The sequence below is a fragment of the Phragmites australis genome, chromosome 1, assembly GCF_958298935.1.
Source record: "Phragmites australis chromosome 1, lpPhrAust1.1, whole genome shotgun sequence".
NCBI lineage: Eukaryota > Viridiplantae > Streptophyta > Magnoliopsida > Poales > Poaceae > Phragmites > Phragmites australis.
Window position 1 is genome coordinate 35,830,699 of NC_084921.1, and position 26,005 is coordinate 35,856,703.

General features: G+C 43.6%; 1 protein-coding gene across 1 annotated transcript; it reads left to right on the forward strand.

The window, feature by feature from the left end:
• The first annotated feature begins 20,291 nt into the window (after positions 1-20,291).
• On the forward strand, positions 20,292-23,498 carry LOC133889108 (phospholipase A1-II 3-like). The gene is made up of 2 exons (XM_062329572.1): positions 20,292-21,037; positions 22,591-23,498. The coding sequence occupies exons 1-2, from the start codon at positions 20,351-20,353 to the stop codon at positions 23,215-23,217; spliced, it is 1,314 nt and encodes a 437-aa protein (XP_062185556.1). The 5' UTR covers positions 20,292-20,350; the 3' UTR covers positions 23,218-23,498.
• The last annotated feature ends 2,507 nt before the right edge of the window (positions 23,499-26,005 follow it).

The following is a 26,005-nucleotide window of genomic DNA, read 5'->3' on the forward strand; positions in this document are numbered from 1 at the left end:
AGGCTTAACGATTTAAATCATGCTGAGCAGGAGTTATACTCTCATGGTTACACCACTCCATCAAAAGATGGTTCCAATTCAAGAAATTTCAACGCATACACATATTTAGCATCACTTACGCTCGCATTTCCCGATGAGTGTACCGCGCTCAAGCTCAGCTCGAAAAGTTACACAAAATAACCAAGGTGAATTATTTGCTTATTAGCTAGAGGCCGGTAGGCGGGATTTCGTTTCGGCCGTCAGATTGATTTGTGGAAGGTACATAGCATCAGTGCGTGAACGTATAAATGTTATGCTTGGTGCAAATTGATGGACAGATTGGTTGCTAAATATAATAAAAGTTCGATATATGCGAGGTTCGGGCGGCACTGCCACGGCACCAGAGTGCGGTACACTCATCGGGAAATGCGAGCGTAAGTGATGCTAAATATGTGTAAGCGTTGAAATTTCTTGAACTGGAACCATGCAGCCTGGTTCCAAGCAGGCGCGCGGCCGCACTCCTGGTGCCGTGGCAGTGCCGCCCAAACCTCGCATATATCGAACTTTTATTATATATATATATATATATATTAATATTTTGTCTATTTAAAAAATAATAGGATGAGAATAGGCTATCATCGTCTATTCATCAGGTAAGAACAAGATCTTACCTGTTGAACGGATGAGATCTTATGAGCCTCGACGGTTAGTGCATTAAATAACAGAAGAAAGTAATGTCTCGCCCGCTCATCGGGAGAAAAAAAAGTTGTCGCCCTTTGAACGGGCGGCACCTTCGTCTCGCCCGATGAACGAGTGACACGTACAAATTAATTTAATTTATGATAGAATAGACATATGTAGGATTTTTTTCCTAATATAACTTTTGTATACGGAAATTTTAAAAATATTACACATTTATTCAGCGAAAAATATTTGTTGTATAACGGATTCACGAAGTGGTTCTTTTTTTCCTTAATTTTTATTCATGTAATTTTGTTGACGTTTCTTTATGTAGTTGATGTAAAATTATAGGAGTTATTTTTTTTTAGTGAAGTAAGGTTTATCTAATTTGTTGAATAATAGTAATTGTGAAGCACAATTATCATATAACCCGGTACGAAGGTAACATACGTCGATAAATATTACATGGGATATGGATTTTTCATCACTACGTGAATAGACTATAACCATAAAGCGATAATGACAGCAGACATTGTTATGTATGGTACGTCTAAAGACTAACTTAATAGTGTACCGTTGCTAAACTTAACATACCTTATGAAATAAAAATAGGTCTGATTATAATAGATATTCCATTAAGTACAACTAGGATATTTGCCCTTCATGAGGGCATCGGGGCCTGTCGCCTTAGCGCGATAGGCCCTCTCCCGCTTCATTTCGCTCTCAGCTTCACGTGCTTTAGCCACGACACGTTCCTTTATTACCTTCTTCATGCGCTACTCCTCCTGATGCTTCAGCCGTAGTTCCTTATAATGTTGCTTGTACTCCTGGCGCTCGTAAGCTTGCCTCCTCTACTGCATGCTCATGTTGACCCACTGCTTCTTATCCTCTGTTTGATCCATGTCCAGCCATCCTATGAAGTCACAGATAGGTGGAGAAGATTGGGCAAATGAAACAAAAGGGAAGATTGGTAGACGGTGCATGAAATCGTATGAAAACTCACTACGTGAAAAACAGACAAAGCAGACATGAATAAGTGACAGGCCATAGTTGTGACCCGTCACTTATGACTTATCATAAGTCGGGTCATCCTAGTTCAGTCATAGGTGACGGATTATAGTTGTGACCCATCACCTATTACGACTTATAAGTGATGGGTCATCCTAGCCAGTCATCGGTAACAGGTCACAACTTGACCAGTCATCAATGACTAACTCATCAGGATTGTGCATATGTGATGGGCCCTGTATTAGGGTGGCTCTCGGGTGAATTTTTTTTGACTTTTTCCGTGCCTAAAAAATGTGAAATACATTCATCAGTTATAAGTGACGGGTCACTGGTACGACCTATCACTTATGTTCAGTTATAGGTGATAGGTCACTGTTACGATCCGTCACCTATGATATTCATTGGTGACGGGTGAAGTTGTGACCCGTTACCTATGACTACATTAGTGACAGGTTTGTACCCGTCACCCATAGCGACTCATCAGTGACGCGTTCGGGGTGACGGGTGCGGGACGTGTCACCCATAAGGGTTATCACCTGTCACCCATGTCTCTTTTTCACATAGTGACTGCTACAAGTGTGATCTATGTTACTATGCTGGTGGGTAGTCATACGGTCCATATTGAGCCAGGTCGTGCTGGTAGTTGGCACAAATAATGAAGCGTCTACCAAAGGTGTATGTGATATCCTGGGACTCACGAAGTCTACAAAGGTTGCCGCAAAAGCACATCGGCGGTTTGACCCCATAGGGGATGGAAGCCATCCAATGTTTCTTGGGTGGGCTTGGTGGAGTTGAGAAAGACATTGCAGTTGATAGAGATAAGGAATGAGGGGTGTACCCATGATTAAGGCTGGGGTTATTTATGGTGGCCGGGGGCCGGTGCATGAATTGAGTGCATAAGAATGGTTGAGGGCTAAATCATGGGAGTATTGTGCACAAGGACAAAAAACCTAGGATTCCCTATGAAAGGTAGAAAAGTTGTGTCATCAACAAGGAGTTATTGTTTTCTTTGCATGGAAGGCAGAGAATCTTATGAAAGCATTGAGCGTAGAAATGATGTATTGGCATAATGATAAATCCCGGTCATTTCATTGATAAAAGTAAAGTATATTACATATAAGGTTCATCGTAAGCATTCATTGCATATACATTGCTACAATACATAAGATAACATGCACCAACTCGGGTCCTATCCCTATAAAATCTACAATAAGTTACAATGGCATGTAGTACTCCATCACTAAATGAAGCATGCTTTATGGAAAGATAGATTGCCAGGTGCAAGAAAACTTTTATTGGGTTAGTGGAAAAGATGGAAGCTTCTCATCCAGATATTCCCAGTGGATCTCTTGAAAGTTGCAACCATGCGGGTAGGACTTGTTGCATACGTACCCTTATGCTAGTCCACGTGCCACGGGCCCCGGCACAGCGGGTAGGCCGCACATGCATTATGGAGGAACCTACATGTTACCGCATGTAGTGAGGTACTTAGCCCACCACTCTTTATTGAGCTCCTGTAGCCTCATCTTCAGCCGTTTGACATCCGTACGCCACATTGTTTCAACCTCCTCGTAGTTGTAGTTGAAGTCCGCACACTCTTCTTCGTTCGCGTACCATTCGTACTTGCACCTAGGCTTGTCGTGCTGTTGGAGGGAAGCAAGTGAATTAGATGAAATTTGTAGTACTGTAGGATGTCATGTACACTTACCCCACATCGGTACCAAGCAACCGTGGCAAGCGGGAACAGTTTCTAACGTGTTATTTCACCACAGTCACACTGTGGCATGCGTGCCTTGTACGCTTCTATCTGCAGCTCCATCTTCCACTTCTTCTGCTCTGGGTCTTCATTTCTCTTCGCTCTTCGTTCTCACACTTGAGTTTATCAAGGATGTCTCGTCATAGCTCGTAAGGGCCTATATTGCCCTTACTCTTGTTGGACTTGGACCTGGACCTAGAAGCCATGGATGATATTGCGGTGGAGATGAAGTAGTCTGTCTGTATGCACTAAAGCGTATTCATCCCTGGGGTTACCCTTATATAGAGTTGGTGGTGGTGGCATGTGTTAGAGATCTCAGGGAATCCAGCCATGTGTTGGAATTGAGTCATGGGCGCGCAGTTTCTAGTCACGGGCACGCGGTTTCAGAATCAACAACATTTTCAGTTCCTTATTGCGATAGTCAAAGCTTAGACTTTGAATTTTTTTTATACAATATTTAAGTAGCTTTGTACGGATGTTTGCGATCTTCATTGATTGTGGATCGATTTTGAGTAAAACAACGTAGCTAGTTGGTGATGTTGTAAAGACTCCTATATGAACATACGTATGCTTTGTTAAATATTATATGAACACAAAAAATATTCATGGGTACCCCTAATAGGTCGGTGTAGTCTAGTGAATAGGCTTTTCAGTGCTGCCCCTAATAGGCCAATGCAGTCTAGAGAATAGACGTTTTAGTGCTACCCCTAATAGGCTAGTGCAGTCTAGCCAATAGGCTTTTCAGTGCTGCCATATCTATCCAGTACCTCTGTGACTTCTTGTATATAAACAAAACCCAATCGATTCTCTAGCCACATATCGCATGATATCATATTGAATCGAGACAATGGTGTATCCCCATCCTCTCAATATCCCCATCGATCCACCGCATCCACACCCCCATTTAGACGTCTATGGTAAAGATTTCTACGGAAACCACAATGATCTTCCTTGCTCATTTTTGCCACCATGTCGACATGAAGATAATTTTGTAGTCCAAGTTTATGAGCATTTCGATGACGCAAGCCGTCGATTCTTATGCTATCCACATTTCATAGTACGAACAAATAAAATTCACTTTCTTTGCGATTTTGTCAACACTATTTACTTATCTCATCTATCACTTTTTCCAGATGGATGATTGTGGTTTCTAGTACTAGATTATATACCCAAAAGATCTCACCCAGTATTTGGACAAGACCTTTTGGGTGGGCCTGCATGTTGTCGCAGCCACGAAGATCTCGCCATTTAGCAGGCAAGATAAAGTTCTCGCCCGTTGAACAGGCGAGACCTTTGAGTAAAGTATTTAATATGCTATCACCGTCAGGGCCTATAAGGTCTTACCTGTTCAACGTACGAGATCTTATTCTCGCCCGAAGAATGGGCGACGATAACCTATTCCTACCATTCTTTGAAACGGACATGTAGTGTTAAAAATATTAAATATATATAAATAAAATTTGCACATATCCCCTGACAGGCCTAGAATTTTTTATTTTTTATATTTTTTATAACTAATATTTAAATAAATAGACTCCTGATGGAAAGATTTGCACAAATAGGCATCTACCGACCCCTGAAAGGGCTGCAGCCCTTTCAGAGGGTGGTAAGGATGCCACGATGGTAGTGCCACCCCTCACCGCCCTCTGAGAGGGCAGGTAGGGCCCACCCTCCGCGCTCGCGGCCGTACCGCTCCTTACCGCCCTCTGAGAGGGCGATTAGCCCCCTTGCCACCCTCTCAGGGGGCGGTTTGCCCCACTGCTTGGAAATTTATTCTTTTAATTTAACTTTTATATACGTCAATTTGAAAAATAGTGCACATTCATTCGGTGAAAAATGTTAGTTGTGCAAAAAGTGATCAAAACGGTATCACGGAGTAGTACTTTTTGGAAATTTTGGATCGATGTAAATTTGTCGATATTTGTTTATTTATTTGATGTAAAATTGGATGAGTAATTTTTTAGTGATGTAATGTTGGGAGGATACAAAATATAATTTTTTGAACAATTATAGTTGTGAAGCACTATTAGCATAATACCCATCATGGGGGTTACATATGCTGACAAACATTACATGGGACATGGGGTTTGTCATTCCTGTGCGAATGGACCCTAACCATAAAGACACGACGATAATAAACGTTGGCACGTACGGTACGCCTAAACACTAACCTAATAGCGTGCCCCTGCTAATTCTAACATGCCGTAGTGAGTGAAAATATGTCGAGTTACAGTAGATGCTCTCTACTGAGTGCACCTAGGATATTTGCCTTTTCTCAGGGCATCGGGGCCACCCACCTTAGCGTGACAGGCCCTCTCCCGCTTCCTTGCCCTCTCTGCTTCGTGTGCTTGAGCTGCGGTGAGCTCCTCTGCTGCTTTCCTCATGCGCTCCTCCTCCTGCCGCTTCAGTTGTAGTTCTTCCTACTGTTGCTCGTACTCCCAGCGTTTGTACGCTTCCCTCCACCACATGCTCATGTCGACCCACTGCTTCTAGTCTTCATTTTGCTCCATATCGAGCCATTCAATGAAGTCACAGATAGGTAGAGGAGACTGGACAAATGAAACAAGATGTGAGATTAGTAAAACAGTGCGTGAAATTGTATGGAACAAGATGTGGAAAGTGCCACATGACTGATCTATGTATCTATAGTGGTGGGTACTCATACGGTCAATGTTGAGGCTTGTCGTATTGGTAGTTGGCACACATGAAGAAGCATAGGTCATAGGTGTAGGATATGTCCTGGGACTCGCGAAGCCTACAAAGGTCACCACAGAAGCACATCGGCGGTTCGACCTCCTAGGAAATGAAAATCCTCTAATATTTTTTGGGTGGGCTTGGTGGAGCTGAGGAAGACATTGCAGTTAAGAGAGGTGAGGAAGGAATGGTCTATCCATGGATTAGGGTGAGGTTATTTATGGTGCCTGGGGGCTGGTACATAGACTGAGTGCATGTGCTTGGCTAGAGGCTGGAGTATAGAATTCCCTGTGGAAGATGGAAAAGTTGTGGCATTGATGCTAGGTAGAGATTCTCTGCGTCAAGATAGAGGTGTTGTCATTTAATTTATGATTAAAACTCTGTTGTGTGGTCACTTCATATCTACAGACTGCGTCAGGACAGAGGTGTTGTCATTTCATGGTTAAAGATGAGTCGTGTGGTCACTTCGTGTCTAAAGCCTAACTCACGACACATGTGTCGTGTGGTCACTTCGTGTATAAGTAGCTTTGTAAGAAATGCTTTCCTAGATATGTCATGAACGGTTCATAAAAAGCCGAGGACGAGGAATGAGTCTACCTATTGAAGAAATGCAACTAGAGTGCGGTCACGTGGAATTAAGAAATACAGTAAGGACATGGTAAGTAGACCATAGAAAATAGGCACGTCCGAATATGTAAGACTAGTTCGTGAATCGAATATGCATCATGAAACAAACATGTAAGTTACAATAGCAAAGGTAAAATCCTACTGTTGTCTCCCCCACTACCGTCAATGTTAACACCATCATGGTCCCGAAGCCGCTGCCACTGGTTCTCCCTCACGTGGCCCTTAGAGTAGGTCAGGGCGTTCGGTGGACCAACCTGCCTTGTAGGTCTAGTAGCGATCACAGGTGTCGAGGCCTCCTCCTAGGTCTGCTGCGTCAGAAGTGGAGCACTGGGCAACTGGGACTGCGTGACGACATCGTAGTTCGGTGTGGCTCCGAAGAAGTCCCTCACGAGGTCGAACGGGGGGTCTGGCCCAGGCTCATCCTCCTGACTCAGGTATGACGACTACAATGGTTCTACTGTCGTCCATGTACAATCACTCGAGGGGTCTGCGAACGGATGAACTTATTAGGTACGATAAATGTGAAAATGAATGCATTAGTATAAAATGCAATATTGTACCTGTATGAAGGTGCAGCAGTAGATGGAAAACTCCTAACTCCGTCTGGTGAACAGCAGACAAGAAGCTGCGGTGCTTCTTGTCCACTGCAGGGTCAAGAAGCTCGGAGGTCGGTCGGTGCATCATATCTACATTGAAGCCAAATATAAATAGTCTATTATATGAAAATATACACACAATTACGTGAACAGCATATAACATACACATACATAAAGTTATATGAATATATTACATCATATAGGTACACAATCAAATACAAATGTAAGGTCCAAATGCAACATACATATGTAAGGTGAAAACCTTACAAATATAACATTGAGATACGTTAAATACATTCACACTTGACCACCATCATGACCCCATCTACACACCAGGTGCATTTTTGGACAGTACTTGTATGTGTGACCTGTTTCATCGCACTTCCTGCATCGCTTCACCCTTGGACCTGCCTCGGATTCATCCATATCATTTTGAATCCGCCAAATTTGTCAACGTCCTGGTGTGTACTTTATCCTCTCAAAGTCTAGCACATAAATTCGTGAGGGAACTGGATTACTTGTAAACGTATCAATAATGTCGTAGCCATAAAGCTCATGGTTCTATATGTTCAGTATCTGATCCTTCATAAAGTATTGAGAAACATATTATCTGGGTAGCATATTGTGCTCCCACATGCAGCTATGACATGTGTACATGGCCTGTGTAGCAATTATAGCTTCTGACACGTAAAGATGCATGTTCCAATCCTAAGCACGCACTCTTGCACATAGCGCTCACATCTACCACCCCAACGACCCTTATCACAGCACAAGACATTGAACCTGTGCTCCGCAGTTCCCTCTTGAATGGCACGGTGCATATGTGCCTTCTTTGTGGCCTTCTCCATGTACTCACATAGCATCTATCCATACAACATACGGTTATCTTCCATTGCCTTTGAAGCAGCTGCGTAGCGATCAATAAAATATCTGCAATTCCCATGCATAATACCTTCAATAATTCTAACAAGTGGGAGGGGCCTCATACCCCGTATGACCCAGTTGTAGATCTCAGCAAGATTTGTCATTATCCCATACATTGCCCCTCTAATATCGTACATCAATGCTCATTTATCTCTTGGCTCATTTTGTATCCACTGCGAAAAGTTCCTAAACAGCTGACCATGATGGGTCCAAGAGCAATCGGGTAATCTCCTATGTCTCCTAGCTCAGCTGTCTGCTTCGTGGTTAGTTCTTCTAGTCTTGCCCATAGGGTGTTGAACTTTCTTTGCTGGTTTTGACTGCACAATTTCTTGAAAAGATTCATCAAGTCTTTTTTTTTGAATTGTTTATAAAAGTTTGCACCCATATGCCTCATGCACCACCTGCTCTTCAAGTCAGGCTACTTTGCTCTTACACACCGTCTAACACTGCCGTATTGCATATCCAGCAAAGCCTGCAACAGCCTTGCATGTCTATCATGAATCAAACATACATCAAGTAGGTCCAGAACAATAGCATGCTTCACCTGCTCAAGGAACCAATACCAGCTCTCCCCGTTCTCACTCTCCACGACGGCAAACCCAGTGGTATGACTTGGTTGTTCCCGTCTACCCCAATTGCAGACAATATCTGTCCTTTATACTTCCCAGTGAGAAACGTCCCGTCCAAGCAAATGATGGGTCGGTAGTGCCTAAATGCCTTTATGGTTGCTGCAAATGCAAAGAAAGCATGCTGCAATACTCACTTCCTACTATACTTCACATCAGTCGAGGGGTAATGCTTGATGTCAAAGTAACTTCCAGGGTTTCTCGCACATATTGTGGCTAATTGACGTGGTAGGTTATCATATGAATCTTCGTGTGTCCCAAACCTCATCTCAATAGCCTTCTGTTTCGCCCTCCATGCCTTGGCGTAGTTTATTGTGTACTGGAATCTTTCCTCAATAGCACGAATTATTGATCATGGCTCATACTTTAGGTTGTCCACAATCTCTCCGTACATAACATTGGCAACAAAAATAGATGACACGTTCCGGTGGGAGAACTCTATTTCCTCAATGTGACAATTATGCTGCCTAACTATTGAGCACTCCCAGTAGTCAACCTACTTCCCACTGAATGCGTTCACCCGCCATGGACAGTTAGACACCAAACACTTGACGTCGTACTCCCTTTTGCTTGACTTCACAACCTTGAACTGCCTCTGAAGAGATAGCAACCAGAATTTTACTGCATCAATAACAGCATCCTTACTAGGGTACATAGTACCTTGGGACACCTCGTTCTCATGATATTTCCAAGGTGTCTGATGACCCTCACTCACCACTAGCTTTAAAAATTCATGACTCCTTCACTCTGCAGGAACATGAGCATTTCCCTCCTCGTCGGATGAATCCTCATCAGCAATGGCTTCCTCCAACTCTTGATCCTCTATCTCCATCTCTTTAATTATACTAGGGATGTGCTCCCCCTCATCGGCTACACCCCTCGGTTGCATCTCACGCACATCCCCAACATCTTGCTCGTCCCTCACAGTTGTCGGGTCTGCTTCATCCACCACTGCCTAACTTGTTCCTACTACTGCTTCCGCAAAGTTTATCTATGTTGGGTCCTTCTGGTAAGCCTCAGCTAGCAACACAAGAGGGAGACCATGTTCACATGATATATCTATGTACTACCTCCAAGTAGATGCCGCATTAATCAGGATGAGCTCCCCAAAGTACCCCTGAGTAGCACGGGTTAGCATAACTCTCAGCTTAAGCTCATGTTGTTGGGATCTAGTTGAAAATGATGCATCAGCCACTTGCACACGCCCACTATAGTCCTCTTATTGGCTCTACTAAGTCCATTGATGACAAGCTAAAATCCAGAGAGATCTACACCGTTAAGATCATAACTAATTTTACATTCACCATAATATATCTGAAAATTTAATTTATCGGATATCCATGGAAACATCTAAAAATATATCCAATGTTAATACCGAAAAACTATACTTCTGATTATTGAAACTCTAACAAAATTACTAACACCGATGATCACCTAACAATATGTATATTAAATATTGCTCCGAAGCAAACTAAACAATTTAAACTAATTAATAATCCATCTATTTAATAAAGTTTCTAATTAGCTATAATTATTACTTACATCATTATTTTATAAAATCTAGATAATCGAAACTACTATACTCTAAATACTACTGTGCATCTGATGGCTATCCTACCATATCGAAATTAATCCTTACAATATAATACAAAAGAGAGCATATCCTACCTTTCTAAACCCTATGTCTCATATAATATAACTACTGTTATGTCACTAAACCCTAAATCTAGTGGTACTTTAATTACTAATAAAAATATAAGTCAAAAAATTACCGAAAACCAATATCCAAAATCTGCAAATAAAAAATAACAGAGCTTCGCCGCGCTACCTCCCTCTCCTCTCCTCTCCTCCCCATCTCTTTCTTTTTTTGTAGATTTAAATGGCTATTTTGGCTAATTTTCAACCTTTTTATACTGGTGAAGGGGTGGGGGTTGAAGGCTAACCGCCCCCTGAGATGGCGGCAAAGGGGCTAACTACCCTCTCAAAGGGCGGTAAGGAGTGGTACGGCCGTGGGATCAGGGTGGGCCCTACCCACTCTCTAAGAGGGTGACCTCTTACCACTCTCTAAAAGGGTTGCAGCTCTTTCAGGGGGCGGTAGACACCTATTTGTGTAAAAGCCATTAGGAGTCTATTTATTTAAATATTAGTTATAAAAAATATAAAAAAAAAACTCACAGGCCTACACGCGTTCCCCATTTCGGCGGTTGGCCAGTACGAGTTAGCCCACCTGCTATGCAAACCACAGATCCCACTGAAGTCCAATGGACTCCCATGGCCACCAAAGTCCTTACGCGATTCATAAGCGGCCCATCAGCAAGCCTGTCGCGATGCGGCAGTCAACCTCTCCAGTCTCCTTGTTACCGACCGGCGACCAACCCAAGAAATCCTCCATTTTTGTGCGGCCCATCTACTGGGAAGTGGAAATAACGGTCCAACTTGTATGTGAACGAGGATTTTTTTTATTTTTTTATTTTTAAATTAAAAATTGCAAATATATGTGTACATTTTGAAAAAATTGCAAATCTAGACTAGTGTCGTTCGTTGGAAGGGCAACGTCTATATTTCACAACAAATGATATATTGCCGTTCCAACAGGATGCAAGAGTCTAGATTTACAATTTATCAAAATGAATACATATTTTTATTTAAAATATATAAAAATAAAAAATGAGCTATCATGAGGCAAAAAATTTGCGGCCTTCTTCCTCTGTGCTAGCAGTTCTCAACCATCATCTTTGTTTTTTTATTTGGTGGGCCTGCTTCTTCTTCTCTACTTCCTCCAACCTCCTACCACCAGCGTCCCGAAGACCCATCAGTTGTCGCCCGACTTGTCGCGTCCAGCCAGCTGGCTGCCTCACTGCAATACATGTCCCTTTGATCCCTGTATGTATGCTGTTGTGAGCTCAGTTTTGCTTAAATCTCTCCGGTACTTGGTACTTGGCTTGCTAGCAGTTCTGTACTGCCTTTTGCAAATTGATATTTACCTTTGTTTGTTCGGTAGTGGCTAACTACTTCTGTGCAAAACTTGAGAACTTTGTTTTGGACATAACAACCATGTACATGATGATGGTTTAGAAGTTTGAGAACTAGATTAGAGTCTATTTGCTAGTTGAAAACTCAGAAACATTGCTCTATCCATGATGTTTTTACTAGAACAATTAGGGAACAGAACTTTAATAGTTCTGAGACCAATTATTGTTTCATTTCTAAGAGCACTTTTATTCATAATATGCTCCTGCTGTCTAGCTTATATTTTACACATGATATGTGGTACTGATGGTCCAGTTTTTCTATTCTTACGTTCTAAGATCATGTGTAATTGTCCCTTTCTGTTATGCTCTTGTTTGTTTACATATGGAATAATATCAATGTTCTTGTTATCGTATTATTTACAGCAATCCAGAAATCCAATTACTTCTGAGAAGGCTAGTTCTAGTTCCTCTAGCCTACCACAGTCGTCCTCGGACGTGATTAAGCCTGAGAGTTTTGATGGGACTGGCTTTAAGCACTGGCAGGCCTGGATGAGGCTATGGTTGATGGAGCTCGAACTTTTCTAGGTCCTCACCAAAGAGCCGCCCATCCCTCCGAGGGAAGCCGTGCAAGACGAGGTCGAAAGAACACGTCTCAACATGTTAAGGGCCTGTTGGGAGAAGGCTAATGCCTTTGCCCTAGCACGCCTCTTGGTTGTCCTATCGAACAGGCTATTCAACATCTACGTGGGGTTCAGAGAAGCACGGAAGGTGTGGACGGAGCTGAATGACAAGTATACTGAAAGCAACAACGACAATGAGTCTGTTATGGTGGCTAGTTATTTGAACTTTCATGTGGGAGATGACAGATCTGTCATGGAACAAATCCATGAGTTGCAGCTGACCATGCGAGACTTAGGCCAGTATGGTTGTGTTCTCCCTGAGAATTTTCAGGTTAATGTCATTCAAGCCAAGCTACCCACTTCTTGGCTTGACTTTGTCACTACGCATCGACACTTAAAGCAGCGGATAATTCTTAATGAGCTCATCACTGTTATAAATGTTGAGGAGAAGTCCAAGGCAGGCTATAGTGGGGTGAAGGCGCCCACTTAAGCTAACCTTGTCGAGCACAAGAACCAGCCTGGGAAGAATGTGAAGAAAGAGAAGACTAAGTCTGGGTATTCAGGGCCAAAGGCTAATCCTATGAAGAAGAATAAGAAGCATGATATTGTCTGCTACGTCTGCGGCGGGTTGGATCATAAGGCCAATAGATGTCGTGATCGTAAGGGCAAGGGGCCGACACCTGAGCAGCAGAAGGCAGCCAAAGCCTAAGTTCATGTGGTAGTTGTGACAGCCGATGATACCGGCAAAGGCAACTCCACTAGTATGGAAAATTCACCAGTAAATTGGTGGGTTGATACAGGTGCAACAAGGCATATTTGTGCTGATCAGACGTGTTTTACTTCTCTTTAGGGTGTATCTGTACTGATGGGGAACGGGGTATCAACAGTAGTACGCTGAGTAGGACAAGTGAGTCTGAAGCTAACTTTCGGCAAGACTCTTGTCCTGAAGGACGTGCTGTGTGTGCCTGCCATGACCCGTAATCTACTCAGTGAATCAATGATGTGCTGGCAAGGAATAAAGTTAGTCTTCGAGTCCAATAAAGTAGTGTTTGCCAGGTGTGGGTCGTTTTTAGGAAAAGGCTATGAGTGCAGAGGCATGTTCCGTATTTCTATTCTTGATAGTTCTGCAAATATTTTTTACTCTTCATATTCTAATAAGAACATTGATATATGGCATTCTCGCTTGTGTCATGTTAATAATGAAGCAATTATGTGTTTGAGCAAGATGGATCTTATTCCTTCATATAATTGTGACAAGAGCCATAAGTGCGAGGTGTGTGTGCAAGCAAAGCAGCCCCGCAAACTGTTTCACTTGGTCGAGGGGAGAAGCACCTCGCCATTTGAGCTGATCCACTCTGATCTATGTGAGATGAATGGAACATTAACTAAAGGTGGCAAAAGATACTTCTTTACTCTTATAGTGATGCTACTAGGTTTTGCTATATCTATTTTCTTAGAACAAAAGATGAAGCATTAGAATACTTTAAGATCTATAAGGCCGAGGTGGAAAACTAGCTGGGGAAGATAATAAAGAGACTGAGGTCTGACAGAGGTGGGGAATATATTCGCAGGGATTTCTACGAGTTCTGTGAAGAAAGTGGCACAGTCCATGAATTTACGCTACCATACTCACCACAGGCCAATGGAGTAGCCGAGAGAAAGAGCCGAACAATTTGTGACTTGGTTAACGCCCTGTTACAAAGTTCTAGTATGGCTAACTCATGGTGGGGTGAGGCTGTTCTCACAGTTAACTATATCCTCAATAGGGTCGCACCTTGAAATCGCGAGGTAACCCCTTATGAAAGATGGAAGGGGAGGAAACCAAATCTATCCTTTCTTTGTACTTGGGATTGTTTAGCTAAAGTTCATGTTCTCCTGCTGAAGAAAAGGAAATTGGACCAAAGACTATCGATTGTGTCTTCCTATGGTATGCACACCAGAGTACCGCCTATAGATTCCTAGTGGTCCATTATGAGATCTTAGACATTGCCGTCAACTCAATAATGGAGTCTCGGGATGCAACATTCTTTGAGCACATCTTTCCTATGCGAGCGAAGGAAGCTGATTTCCTGGATCTATTAGTTGATGAATCTGCTCCTAGGAGTGTCATCGACACAGTTCCTGAATTGGAACTTAGGAGAAGCAAGAGGCAAAGAACTGAAAAATCACTCGGAGAGGACTTTGTTACCTATGTCATGGATGATGAACCATGAAACTTTTCAGAGGCAAACGTTTCTCCAGAAGGGGAGTACTGGAAGGAAGCAGTCCATAGTGAGATAGATTCGATCATCAGTAACGGAACCTAGGAGTTAGCAGACCTCCCAGTTGGCTGCAAATGGATCTTCAAGAGAAAGCGCAGACCCGATGGTACTATAGAAAAGTACAAGGCCTGATTAGTGGCTAAGGGTATTACGCAAAAGGAAGGTGAGGACTACTTCGATACATATTCTCCTATTGCCAGATTGCCCATTATCCACATGCTCTTAGCACTGGCAGCTTCGTATAATCTCCTTGTGCATCAGATGGATGTCAAGACCGATTTCCTTAATGGAGAGTTGGATGAGGAGATTTACATTCAGCAGCCAGATGGATTCGTGGTAACAGGACATGAGAATAAAGTATACAGGTTAATCAAATCCATGTATAGTCTCAAATAGGCCCCTAAGAAATGGCATGAAAAATTTGATACTACACTGACCTCGGTCGTCTTCTGTGTTAATAAAGCCGATAAGTGGGTGTATTATCGCTATGGTGGGGGACAAGATGTCATTCTATGTTTATATGTGGATGACATACTGCTGTTTGGGACGGACTTGGAAATGATTAACCAAATCAAGTCATTTCTATCTCAAAACTTCGACATGAAGGACTTGGGAGAAGCTTATATAATCTTAAACATCAAGCTACTAAAGGGCGAGAATAAGATAACTCTAAGTCAATCCCATTATGTGGACAAGGTGCTTACACATTTTGGTATGATAGACTGTAAACTTGTAGCCACGCCCTATGATCCAAATGCTAAGCTAAAGAAAAATATAGGCCATGGAAAAGACTAGTTAAAATATTCACAAGTGATAGGTTCCCTAATGTATTTGGCCAGTGCAACTAGGCCTGACATCTCGTATGCAGTATGCAGGTTGAGTCGTTATACGTCTAACCCAGGAGATGATCATTGGATAGCACTGGAGATGATACTTCAATATCTGAAGGGGACAAAAAACCTAGGGAATCATTATTCTGGCCATCCTGTAGTCATAGAGGGATTCAATGCTTTTAACTGGATCAGTGACTCAGATGATATGAAGGCTATGAGTGGATATGTTTTCACTCTAGCAGGTGCAGCTGTATCCTGGAGGTCATCTAAACAGACCATCCTTACTCGCTCCACGACGAAGGCAGAGCTACTAGCGTTAGACTCAGCCGCCACAGAAGCAGAGTGGATCAGAGAACTCTTGTTTGACCTACCGATATTGGATAAGCTAATTTCGGCTGTTCTCACCTACTGCGATAACCAAACCATTCTGGTTAAGGTGAAGAGTAGGAAGGACAATATGAAGACTTCGAAGCATATAAAATGGTGACTCAAGTTGCTTAGGCATGCAGTAGAGATGGGTATAATCATTGTGGATTTATATTCAGTCTAAAAAGAATCTTGCGAATCCTTTCACAAAAGGAATGGCTAGAACAGTCATTCAGGCAGCGTCAAGAGGAATGGGATTATTACCCATTGATAAGGTTCATATCAGCAGTAACCTATCCTAGTAGATCGAAGATCTCATGAACTAGGCTCTATGAAAACAATCTATATGGATATAAGAGCAAATCTATCCCGTTTGCTGCTTTGCTTGTCTGTAGGAGAGGGTGAGCTGTTAGCTCATAATGAATTAAGCACCGTATGGCAATAGATGTTGTCCTACAGGACATCTAGGAGAATTCACCTATGTGAGTGTGATTATGTGGTCACAATCAAAGAGAAGCAGGGTACTTCTCTATGTGGCACTCATGAATTAAGGTACATGGACATGACCATAACGTCCAACCCAACAGCTAAGGCAAAAGCAGCCTCGTATAGGGTGTTCTATAGGAGAAGGCTCTCACACCAAGGCTGAGGATCAAGGTGTAGTCCTCCTCATCCTGTGTGAGCCAATTCTTACGCAACTAGGTAGCTTGTTCAAACCTGAAAGATACTTTTTTACTGAAATCCTGTATATCAAATTGATAACTCCAACATTAAAAATTTGGTGGGGATTGTTGCGAAAAAGATGAATTTTTAACATTGTTATGGGCCTTTTCTATTATTGATCGGCTAGCCCATTGCCCTTTGAGCAGCCTTGGCCCATGCGGTGAGGGTTCTTGACCTTTGGCTTCGAGCAGCTAGGGAAGACGATGGAAAATGGAGGGAGCAGGGAAGAGAGCGCATGGCATCCTGGCGGCGGTGACGGCGTAACCGCTCCCCGATCTTGTTGGGATTCGTGGGGGCTAGAGGGCGCAGCTGCAAGGATAAGTAGGCTGGCTTCTTCTACCTCCTGGTTCACCAATTTGGAAATCCCCTCCTCTCTCTCGCTTTCTCACCGATTCAATCTTTTGGCTCTTGGGGTTCACCATCTGTTCTTGGCCCGATTGGAGCTCAGGTTTATGGGATGGTGATCTGGAACTGCAAGGGATTGGTGGAGGAGCTTTTGGTTGGGGCTCGTCATAGCTGTATTCTCCAAGGGTTGCCTGTACTTGCAGTGGTGGTACGATTGAGGCGTTGTATCTCCGTCTTCCTCTCACTGGTGACAATTGGCGGGTGATCAGATTTCTAGGATAGCAGCTGTGAAGCCGTGCCTTGCCTTGATTATTGACTCATTTGATTGCTTTTCACTGTGAGTATTCCCCTTTCTATGTTCTGGACATCAAGTTCATATTTATGTTTGCTCGATGATGATGAGTATTTGTTGAGGTTGAGCATGTTTCTGAGTACTCTAGCATAGGTGTGTGATGAATCTAGTTGTGTGATACAACACTTATACCTGGAGGTTGTTTCAGGTGTATCTTGATTCTATTCATGTACACCAAAATCCTTGTTGGCTTTGTAATCCAGTGCAATACATGTCCCTTTGATCCCTGTATGTGCGTTGTTGTGAGCTCAGTTTTGCTTAAATCTCTTTGGTACTTGGTACTTGGCTTGCTAGCAGTTATGTACTGCCTTTTGAAAATTTATACTTACCTTTGTTTGTTCAGCAGTGGCTAGCTACTTCTGTGCAAAACTTGAGAACTTTGTTTTGGACATAACAGCCATGTACATGATGATGGTTTAGAAGTTTGAGAACTAGATTAGGCTCTATTTGCTAGTTGAAAACTCAGAAACATTGCTCTATCCATGATGTTTTTACTAGAATAATTAGGGAGCAGAACTTTAATAGTTCTGGGGTCAATTGTTGTTTCATTTCTAAGAGCACTATTATTCATAATATGCTCCTGCTGTCTAGCTTACTAAGAATGGATTAGGAGCTCTAAGCCTCGACCGATTAGCTTAAGACTAAAAAAAGGCCCAAGAAATAATGGATGTGCAAAAGCCTATAGACAAGGATTGTTTCAACATGGGTGTGAGGATGTTCACTTGTGACGAGATCAACTTGTTAATGGAGACCCAATATCAGTACATGGACCTTCAATTTTGGGTACGATATAATATATTCATGTAATCATCATGTTTGCACATATCTTACGAACTTTCTTATTTATCATAGTTGTTATGTGACTTCAGACGACATCTGAAATATAAAAGGAAGCTTGATGTCCAATTGTTGGCAAAAATGTTTGATATGTGGATTGGGATAGAGTATAATATTTCACAGTGCAAGTTGGTATGTTTTATTTTGTTGTTTATTTTTGTCGTGGTTTAGTTTCTCCTAACAGTAGTTACTATTATTTGCAGACTCTATTGCCGACATGTCATCATGGGCATTTCATACTATTTGCATTTGACATGGAGGCTAGAAGTATATCAATATTGAACCCACTGCCTATACTAAATTAGTTTAAAGGACATGAAACCATATGCTTCTATCTATTGAAAATTCTTAAAATTTCCAATAAATTGAATCTAGCTCTAGAAGTAGCAAACCCCTCATGGATTGATGACATATGTGATTGGTGTCGTATACTACCAATTTGTGTTCCAAAGAAAAACTATTAGTAAATTTCTTACAACATCGGTTCTATCAATTAGATTATCCACGTAGATGTAACAATTTATTCTTCTGCATGTTCGACTTGGGGTTTTTTGTTATTAACTTTATATGCGTGTGGAACGGTAAACAACTACAACCACCGATTTGCACCGTGAGTGTTCTCAATGGCATTGTGATTTACATTAAGCAATTAGCTATCTGGTTATGCACTTTTTTTTACAATTACAATGAAATATAATGCGCTTACAGGATGTGCACGAACTAAGAAAGAAGTTCTTGGTTGACTTGTTGAAATATAATGGGAATGAATCTAAAGACAATATTCCTGAAGTTGTACGAGAATTTGTTAAATGCATCAGATAGTGCATTATTTCGGAATGAGAGATTAGTTGTCTATTATTTTTGCTTATGACTATTGTACTGTCTATTTTTCTATTTACCTAAGTTTTTGCTAATGACTTCGGTTAGATACAATTGTAATAGGTGATTGTAAACTTCTATCCTGTAGTTTGCTTAAATAATATAATATAGGTGATCGTAAACTTATACACCGTATTTTGTTTTAAATTTTGACACCTATTGCAATGTTATTGATTTCATGTGCATGCTCTCATCACAACATTAATTACACATGTGTTACACGTGCATGCTTACTATTCCAAAGAAACTGCACCCTCATGCTTACCCACCGACAAACCCTCATCTAGACCCTGTGACAAATTGGTGATCTGCTTCTGGTCTCGACACCACTTCTGGAGTGGCGTTAGGCGGCTTTAGGGGTGCAAATTTATATGCTCTGATTGACACATAGTTAGTGTGCAAAATACAATTGTTTCATACAGAACATGAATTTTCGTTACAACGCACGGGCACTTAACTAGTGAAAGAAAAAAAAAAGATGAAAGATAAAACAAAGAAGAGTCAAGTAGCAGGCCTGTCACGTGGGGAGCAGGCCTACCAAATGAAGTGGCCCACGTACAAGGGGTGGATGGGAGAAGGGCGAAGCAGGCCGCTACAGCAAAGAAACCCGTGTACGATGATGTGGAGGAGGGCCTCGGCTCGAGGTTGAAGGGGACATGGTCCTTAACGTTGGTAACGTTATTGCCAAGGGAGAAGGAATATTTGCTAGGGTCGGACATTGCGCCGGAGGCAGTAGGATCAAGCGTCGGAAGAGACGACTGATTTGGTTTGTCAGAGGTTAGTTTGAATACAACAAACTCTAGCAAACTCCATCTATCCGACTAATGTCGTTAACAGGTATTATACATTGACAGTGAGCGTCTACGTAGCAAAGAAATTTTGCAGAATGGCGTAATTTTTTCTTTGCATACAAAATCCATTCACGTTTTCCAAGCACTCAAGCAGATCCTATGGCGCCACTATGGCTCTCGCTTCGAGATCTGCTGCTTCTGCATTCATCTTTATGCTCAAAATTTATTGCATAATAAGGATCCTCCTTCAAAGCATGCACACTGTAAGAGCTAGCTAGGTCATCGTCGTTTGGTTCGTCAGAATCGGATTTTTTGTTTAAAAATAAATGTACTGGGTTCAAAATTTTTGTCTCGTGTACATATTCCTTCCTTGATTCTCACCTTTCGCTCCAGAAGTTAATGCTTTCCTCCACCTATTGCTTTCTCTCCACCAGCAGCACGCTCTGCCATTCACATGTCCATAACTCCACAGCTCCATATATGGACATCCAGTTCATTCAGTTGCAAGCAGAAGTTTCCAAGATGCACCGCTTCTTTCTCCTCGTCTCCATACTGGTAGCCATCATCACTCTCCCTGTCACGGCCGCTGCTCAAAGATCATGGGCCGAGCTCAGCGGCAGGGACAACTGGGACAGCCTCCTGGACCCACTCGACAACGACCTCCGCCGCACCATCATCCGGTACGGCGAGCTGGCGCAGGCGACGTCGGACGCGTTCATCGGCGACCCGGCGTCCCCGTACGCTGGCGCTTCGCGGTACGCGCCCGGCGCGTTCCTCCGCAGGGCGCAGGCGCCCGACCCGGACGCGTACCGCGTCACGAGGTTCGTCTACGCGACTTCGAGCGCGCGCGTCCCCGACGCCTTCATGACGAGGCCCGCGCCCGCCGCGGGAGCGTGGAGCGCGGAGTCCAACTGGATGGGGTACGTGGCCGTGGCCACCGACGGCGGGGCCGCGGCGCTGGGGAGGCGGGACATTGTGGTGGCGTGGCGCGGGACGAAGCGGGCGGTGGAGTGGGCAAGTGATCTGGACATCACGCTGGTGCCGGCCACCGGCGTCATCGGGTCGGGGCCTGGGTGGTCGCAGCCGTCGGTGCACAGGGGGTTCCTTTCCATGTACAAGTCCAAGAATTCCACGTCGCGGTTCAACAAACAAAGCGCCAGAGAGCAGGTAATCTAGCTTTGACTCCTGTCAGGTTAGTCTGTACTCTGTACTACATCCTTCCGTGGCAAATCGGGCAGACAATGGCATGATATTCGAGTTATCTGACCGCTAATTTTGTAATGCATACTGAAGTAGTAGTAGACTGCCAGGAACTGTTTTGTTACCCCTATTTCAATAGTATTTTTAAGGGTTAATCAGATCCATATTATTGTGATTTTATCCGTTTTGAAAAATACCATTATAAAGATTGAAATCAGACTGATGCCATTACAATTTTTTTTTTATATATATATGCTGTTATAAAAATATTTTGAACCAAATTGCTCCTCCTTCTTCTTTAGCCCCCACTCCTATCTCCTTCCTCTCGTTCTCAACCTCACCGGAGACCTCCATTTTACCTTTCGGATTTGGCCTCAACCATAATGGATTTATGTGGTCCTTCTCCAACGAGATCAGATCTGACGTCAGCCTCCGCAGCTCCATGGACATTGGCTCGTGTTAGATATAGCTGCCTCTTGTTGGATCTGGTGAGGCGAGCTCCGCCCATGAGGATTGCGAGGAGGCGAAGCAGGGAGGAGAGGTGGAGGTGGTAGGGGCGAAGGCGCAAGATAGGGAGAAGTGGGGAGGAGCAAAGGAGGCCACTAGCTGTTGAGGTTGACCTCATTGGCTGCTGCGATGAGCCAAGTCATAAGGAGGGAGGGAGGAGCTCAGTGTCAGTCACCTCTCGTCGCCAGCCGTGGGTAGGTGACGATTGAGATGAGCAGGAGGAAAGAGAGAGATGAAGGGGGCTAAGGAAGAAGGAGAGGGTAGTTTGGTCCAAAATATTTCTATAATAGTATATATGGAAAAAAAAAGCAAATTGTAATAGCATGGGTCCAATTTCAACCTTGTAATGGTATTTTTTAAAATAGGTTAAATTGTGATGATATAAATCTAATTAACTCTATTTTTAACGTACAAAATAGCACAGTAATTATATGTCGCAGATCAGCATCCCAAGACGGGCACCATACTTGAAACTGCTAACACTGCTACTGTGCCACTGTGGCGCAGTTCGTTCACACGGTTGCATGAGGATTGGTCAAATGTTGGACTTGTTCCGTCCCAATTTTAAGTTCGATCGTGACAGTACAGACAGTTAGCTATGTTTTAAGGATACCGACACAACCATTCAAGGAGGGCACGGGAAACTGCAGTGTGTGCAGAGCGACAAGTTTCAGTGTTTCACACACTGTAGGGAACTGGGAAATTTGTTTTTTTGTTGTTATCTAGGGTAGGAGAGCAATAGAATCTGTTTGGAACATCTGATGTCTATAGGAATTTTCGAAGAAAGCACACGATATGCTTGCTATAAACTGCCTCGAATTAATTATAGGGGAAACGACGAACCAGCCTTGATTGAGCTGGGCCACTATGTTCACTTTGCAAAGCAACGTGACAGCCCGGCTTTCAGTTTCAGAGCCTTCCCTTTTTCTTTTCAACTAGTTTGCTGAAGCTCGTGCTGTTTTACTGAACGTCTGAACGACAGTCTCAAGCGAACTCAAAATTAATGTGCACAGGTGCTGGCTGAAATTAGGAGGCTACTCGGCGCATACAAGGGCGAGAACTGCAGCATCACGTTAACCGGCCACAGCCTCGGCGCCGCGCTCTCCACGCTCAGCGCCATCGACATCGTGACCAACGGCTTCAACGTCCGCGCCTCGTCGCCGTCCAACGACACGGTCCCCGTTACAGCCATCGTCTTCGGCAGCCCGCGCGTCGGGGACGAGCAGTTCAAGAAGGCATTCGAGTCGGCGCCCGGCGCGAAGCTGCTCCGCGTCCGCAACGCGCCGGACATCGTCCCCACCGTCCTGCCGTCAGCGTTCTACAAGGACGTCGGCGTGGAGCTGCTCGTGGACACGCTCAAGTCGCCGTACCTCAAGAAACCGGGCCCGGGCCCCGCCGCGTGGCACAACCTCGAGTGCTACCTGCACGGCGTCGCGGGTGCGCAGGGCTCCGGCGACGGCGCCGGGTTCAGCCTGGAGGTGGACCGCGATTTGGCGCTGGTGAACAAGGAGGTGGACGCGCTCGCGGACGAGTACCCCGTGCCGGCGTCCTGGAGGGTGGAGAGGAACAAGGGCATGGTGAAGAACGGGAGCGGGCGCTGGGTCTTGCAGGATCACGAGGAGGGTAACCTTGCGATGTGATGAGTTTTGGTGGCTTCAGGAATCAAAGTTGATGCTTCAGCTTCTTGAAATATATAATGGATAGGAAGGGAAGGGGAGAATGTCCCAAGTAGGTGCAACGGTACAGGGGCGATTTGGATGATTTCGGTGCAAATTTGAACTGAAAAATGTCAACAAAATTCCTCTTATTGACAAGCTGGATCATTCCTCAAAAAATATTAATGAGCTGGATGGTAGGCACCTATTGGAGCTCTCCCGAAGCTTTGTTTGTCATTATTTTTATACATGCGCCTATATTACAATGTAAGGAGAACGTGTAAAGATAAATAGAAATACAGACTCATACACAAATAATACATCCTAACTTACTGACACAAAGGACCTAAAAAAATAAGAAAAACAAACAGGCCCCAAGGGATCCCTGTGCTTGCTGGAGAGGTAGCATCTCTCCTAACTCCACCGTCGACTAACCAAACGCTGGAGTAGGAAGATGACCGCAAACACTAAACTAGGATTAGGAAAAACACTATTGCACTAAGACTTTAAAGAGAGCCGCAGTAGTGTCCCAAAAACGGGAATGAGAACACATATGTTGTTCATCGGCCACGGGACACGCCCCTGGACCTGAACAGACAACCAGAAGACTGCAAAGGAGAAGCCAAAACCCACTCGCCGCACAACAATGAACTCGATAGCCACTCCTCCGCACACTCTGCACCACACCGCCGTCACCACCGCCAAACTTGGCCGGAGCGCCAGACAGCAAAAGACTCCAACGCAAGAACCTTCCAGAACCAAAGCTTCAGACAAAACTTCAGATCCAACCGACTCCCACCCTACTAGCCTGTTGCCGACGCCGGAGCGAACGCCGTCAAGGTAGAGAAAGGGCCAGATGACTTTATTCCCAGACGACGATACCGCCACCACCACACCATCTTCGTCGGGACATCGGACGAAGGACCGTGGTCTCCTTCCTCCCAAGGCTGGAACGGACGTCGGAGGCGGCAAGGGGACCGGTTGCCTTGTCGGCAGGAGCACTGGACCTCTTGCAGCTCCTTTCCACTCAACTGTAGCAGAGGAGATGATAAGGCTCTCACGCCCCTGCTCTTCCCGCTTTGTTTGTCATTTTGAAATGATTGAGTTGGGTGGTAGCTGAGCCGAATATGACGTTTTGTTCTATGCAGGCTTGGGCCAAAAACTGGCTGGGCTATGAACTTCAAAAGATTTTTCCTGCCCCGCCTGCACTAGTCTATCTATTTATATGTATACTAATTGCAAACTTTAAGAAAATTTCTACTTTAATAGGAGAAAAAAATATATATGGCTGTTTATCCACTGCGACCAAGTTATAACGGTCCAGATCAAAAGATCTTCCATCATGAAATAAATCTATAGAACTCCATACTGAATACAACTTTTGTGATAAAAAATACAACTCTGTATTAAACCAAATCTAGATCAAGCTGAATAGAGCATGGCTACCAAATCTAGACAGAACAGAGCATATGCATGGTGGCTACACCAGTTTTGATGACCCATGCGAAGACACGGCTAGGAGGCAATCACGCCTTAGCGGAGGACACGGAAACAATTCGATCGGAGATGATCAGGTAAGCACCTATAGATTTCATCTCTTTTTAACAATATGCATCATGCTTTCATGTTAAATTGCCAGGCGATTAAATTATTCCTTGAATATGTCCCACGCATCAAGTGCAACTAACAAATGCAAAATAGACTCACTCAACCGGGCCAGCCGCTCCATACTCTACGTACCAAGAGGTTCCCCCTTCAGTAGTTGGAAAATGCAACTTCTGAACTTATTGCACATGCAATATTTATCACTCCCATCAATCTGTTGATTCTCTCGTCTATATTTTGTATCTAATTTTTTAATATAATTTCAACACAAATAGATAATCGAGATAGATGATACATACATATCATATTATAAAAATTTCCCTTCCTTCCACTGTTGATCTCGGCATCAAGCCAGTTTAGCGCTGCAGATTCTCGTACGAAGAGATGAAGCGATCCTTTGCTTGGAGGATACGCCCTTGCCGGTTTTGGCAACTAAAGCCGCCACCAGCTTTTCCGCACCAAAAGTTTGTTAGTAGTAACGTCTAGTTCAGGGCGAGCTAAAACGAAAAAGGGAAAAAGAAAGATAGTTTTGATTCTTGATCACTCTTGATTATGTTCACGACGAGCCAAGGACAAACCTGGTGGTTGATTGGGTCATTGGGTGTGCAGTACTCCACATCAATCGCATAGGCGCTGCAACTAATGAACAAAAGATATACTCCACTTTCACGGCATCACAGGTGTTTAGGGTCTGTTTGATTCATATATTAATTTTATTATTATTTATCATAATTTTTTATCACACTTATCTAAGATTAGTTGATACAAATTTTTATCATACTTTAACAAAACTAAGAAAATTTTATCATACTTTTTTAAATCACTGATGTACAGAATTATTATAACATAGAGATAATCTTACTATAATTATAACTATAAATCAAACATATATCTAAACTAATCAAACTTAATTAACTTTAAGTATAATAAATCATAACAAGTTCTAACTATGAATCAAACGAACCCTTAGTTAACTTTCTGACGCGGTTCTCACGTCAGAAACGAAGCGGCCAGCCATCGAGCCGCCTACCCATCGCGTGCGGTCACTGTTCACCGAGCGACAGACCGGGTTCTCTCTCTCCTGTTTCTGTCCCTTTGCCGCACAGACAGGCTGTGCCGCGGGCCGGCCGGCCGGCCCGCGTGGCGCGTGACGCCAACCGTCAACTGG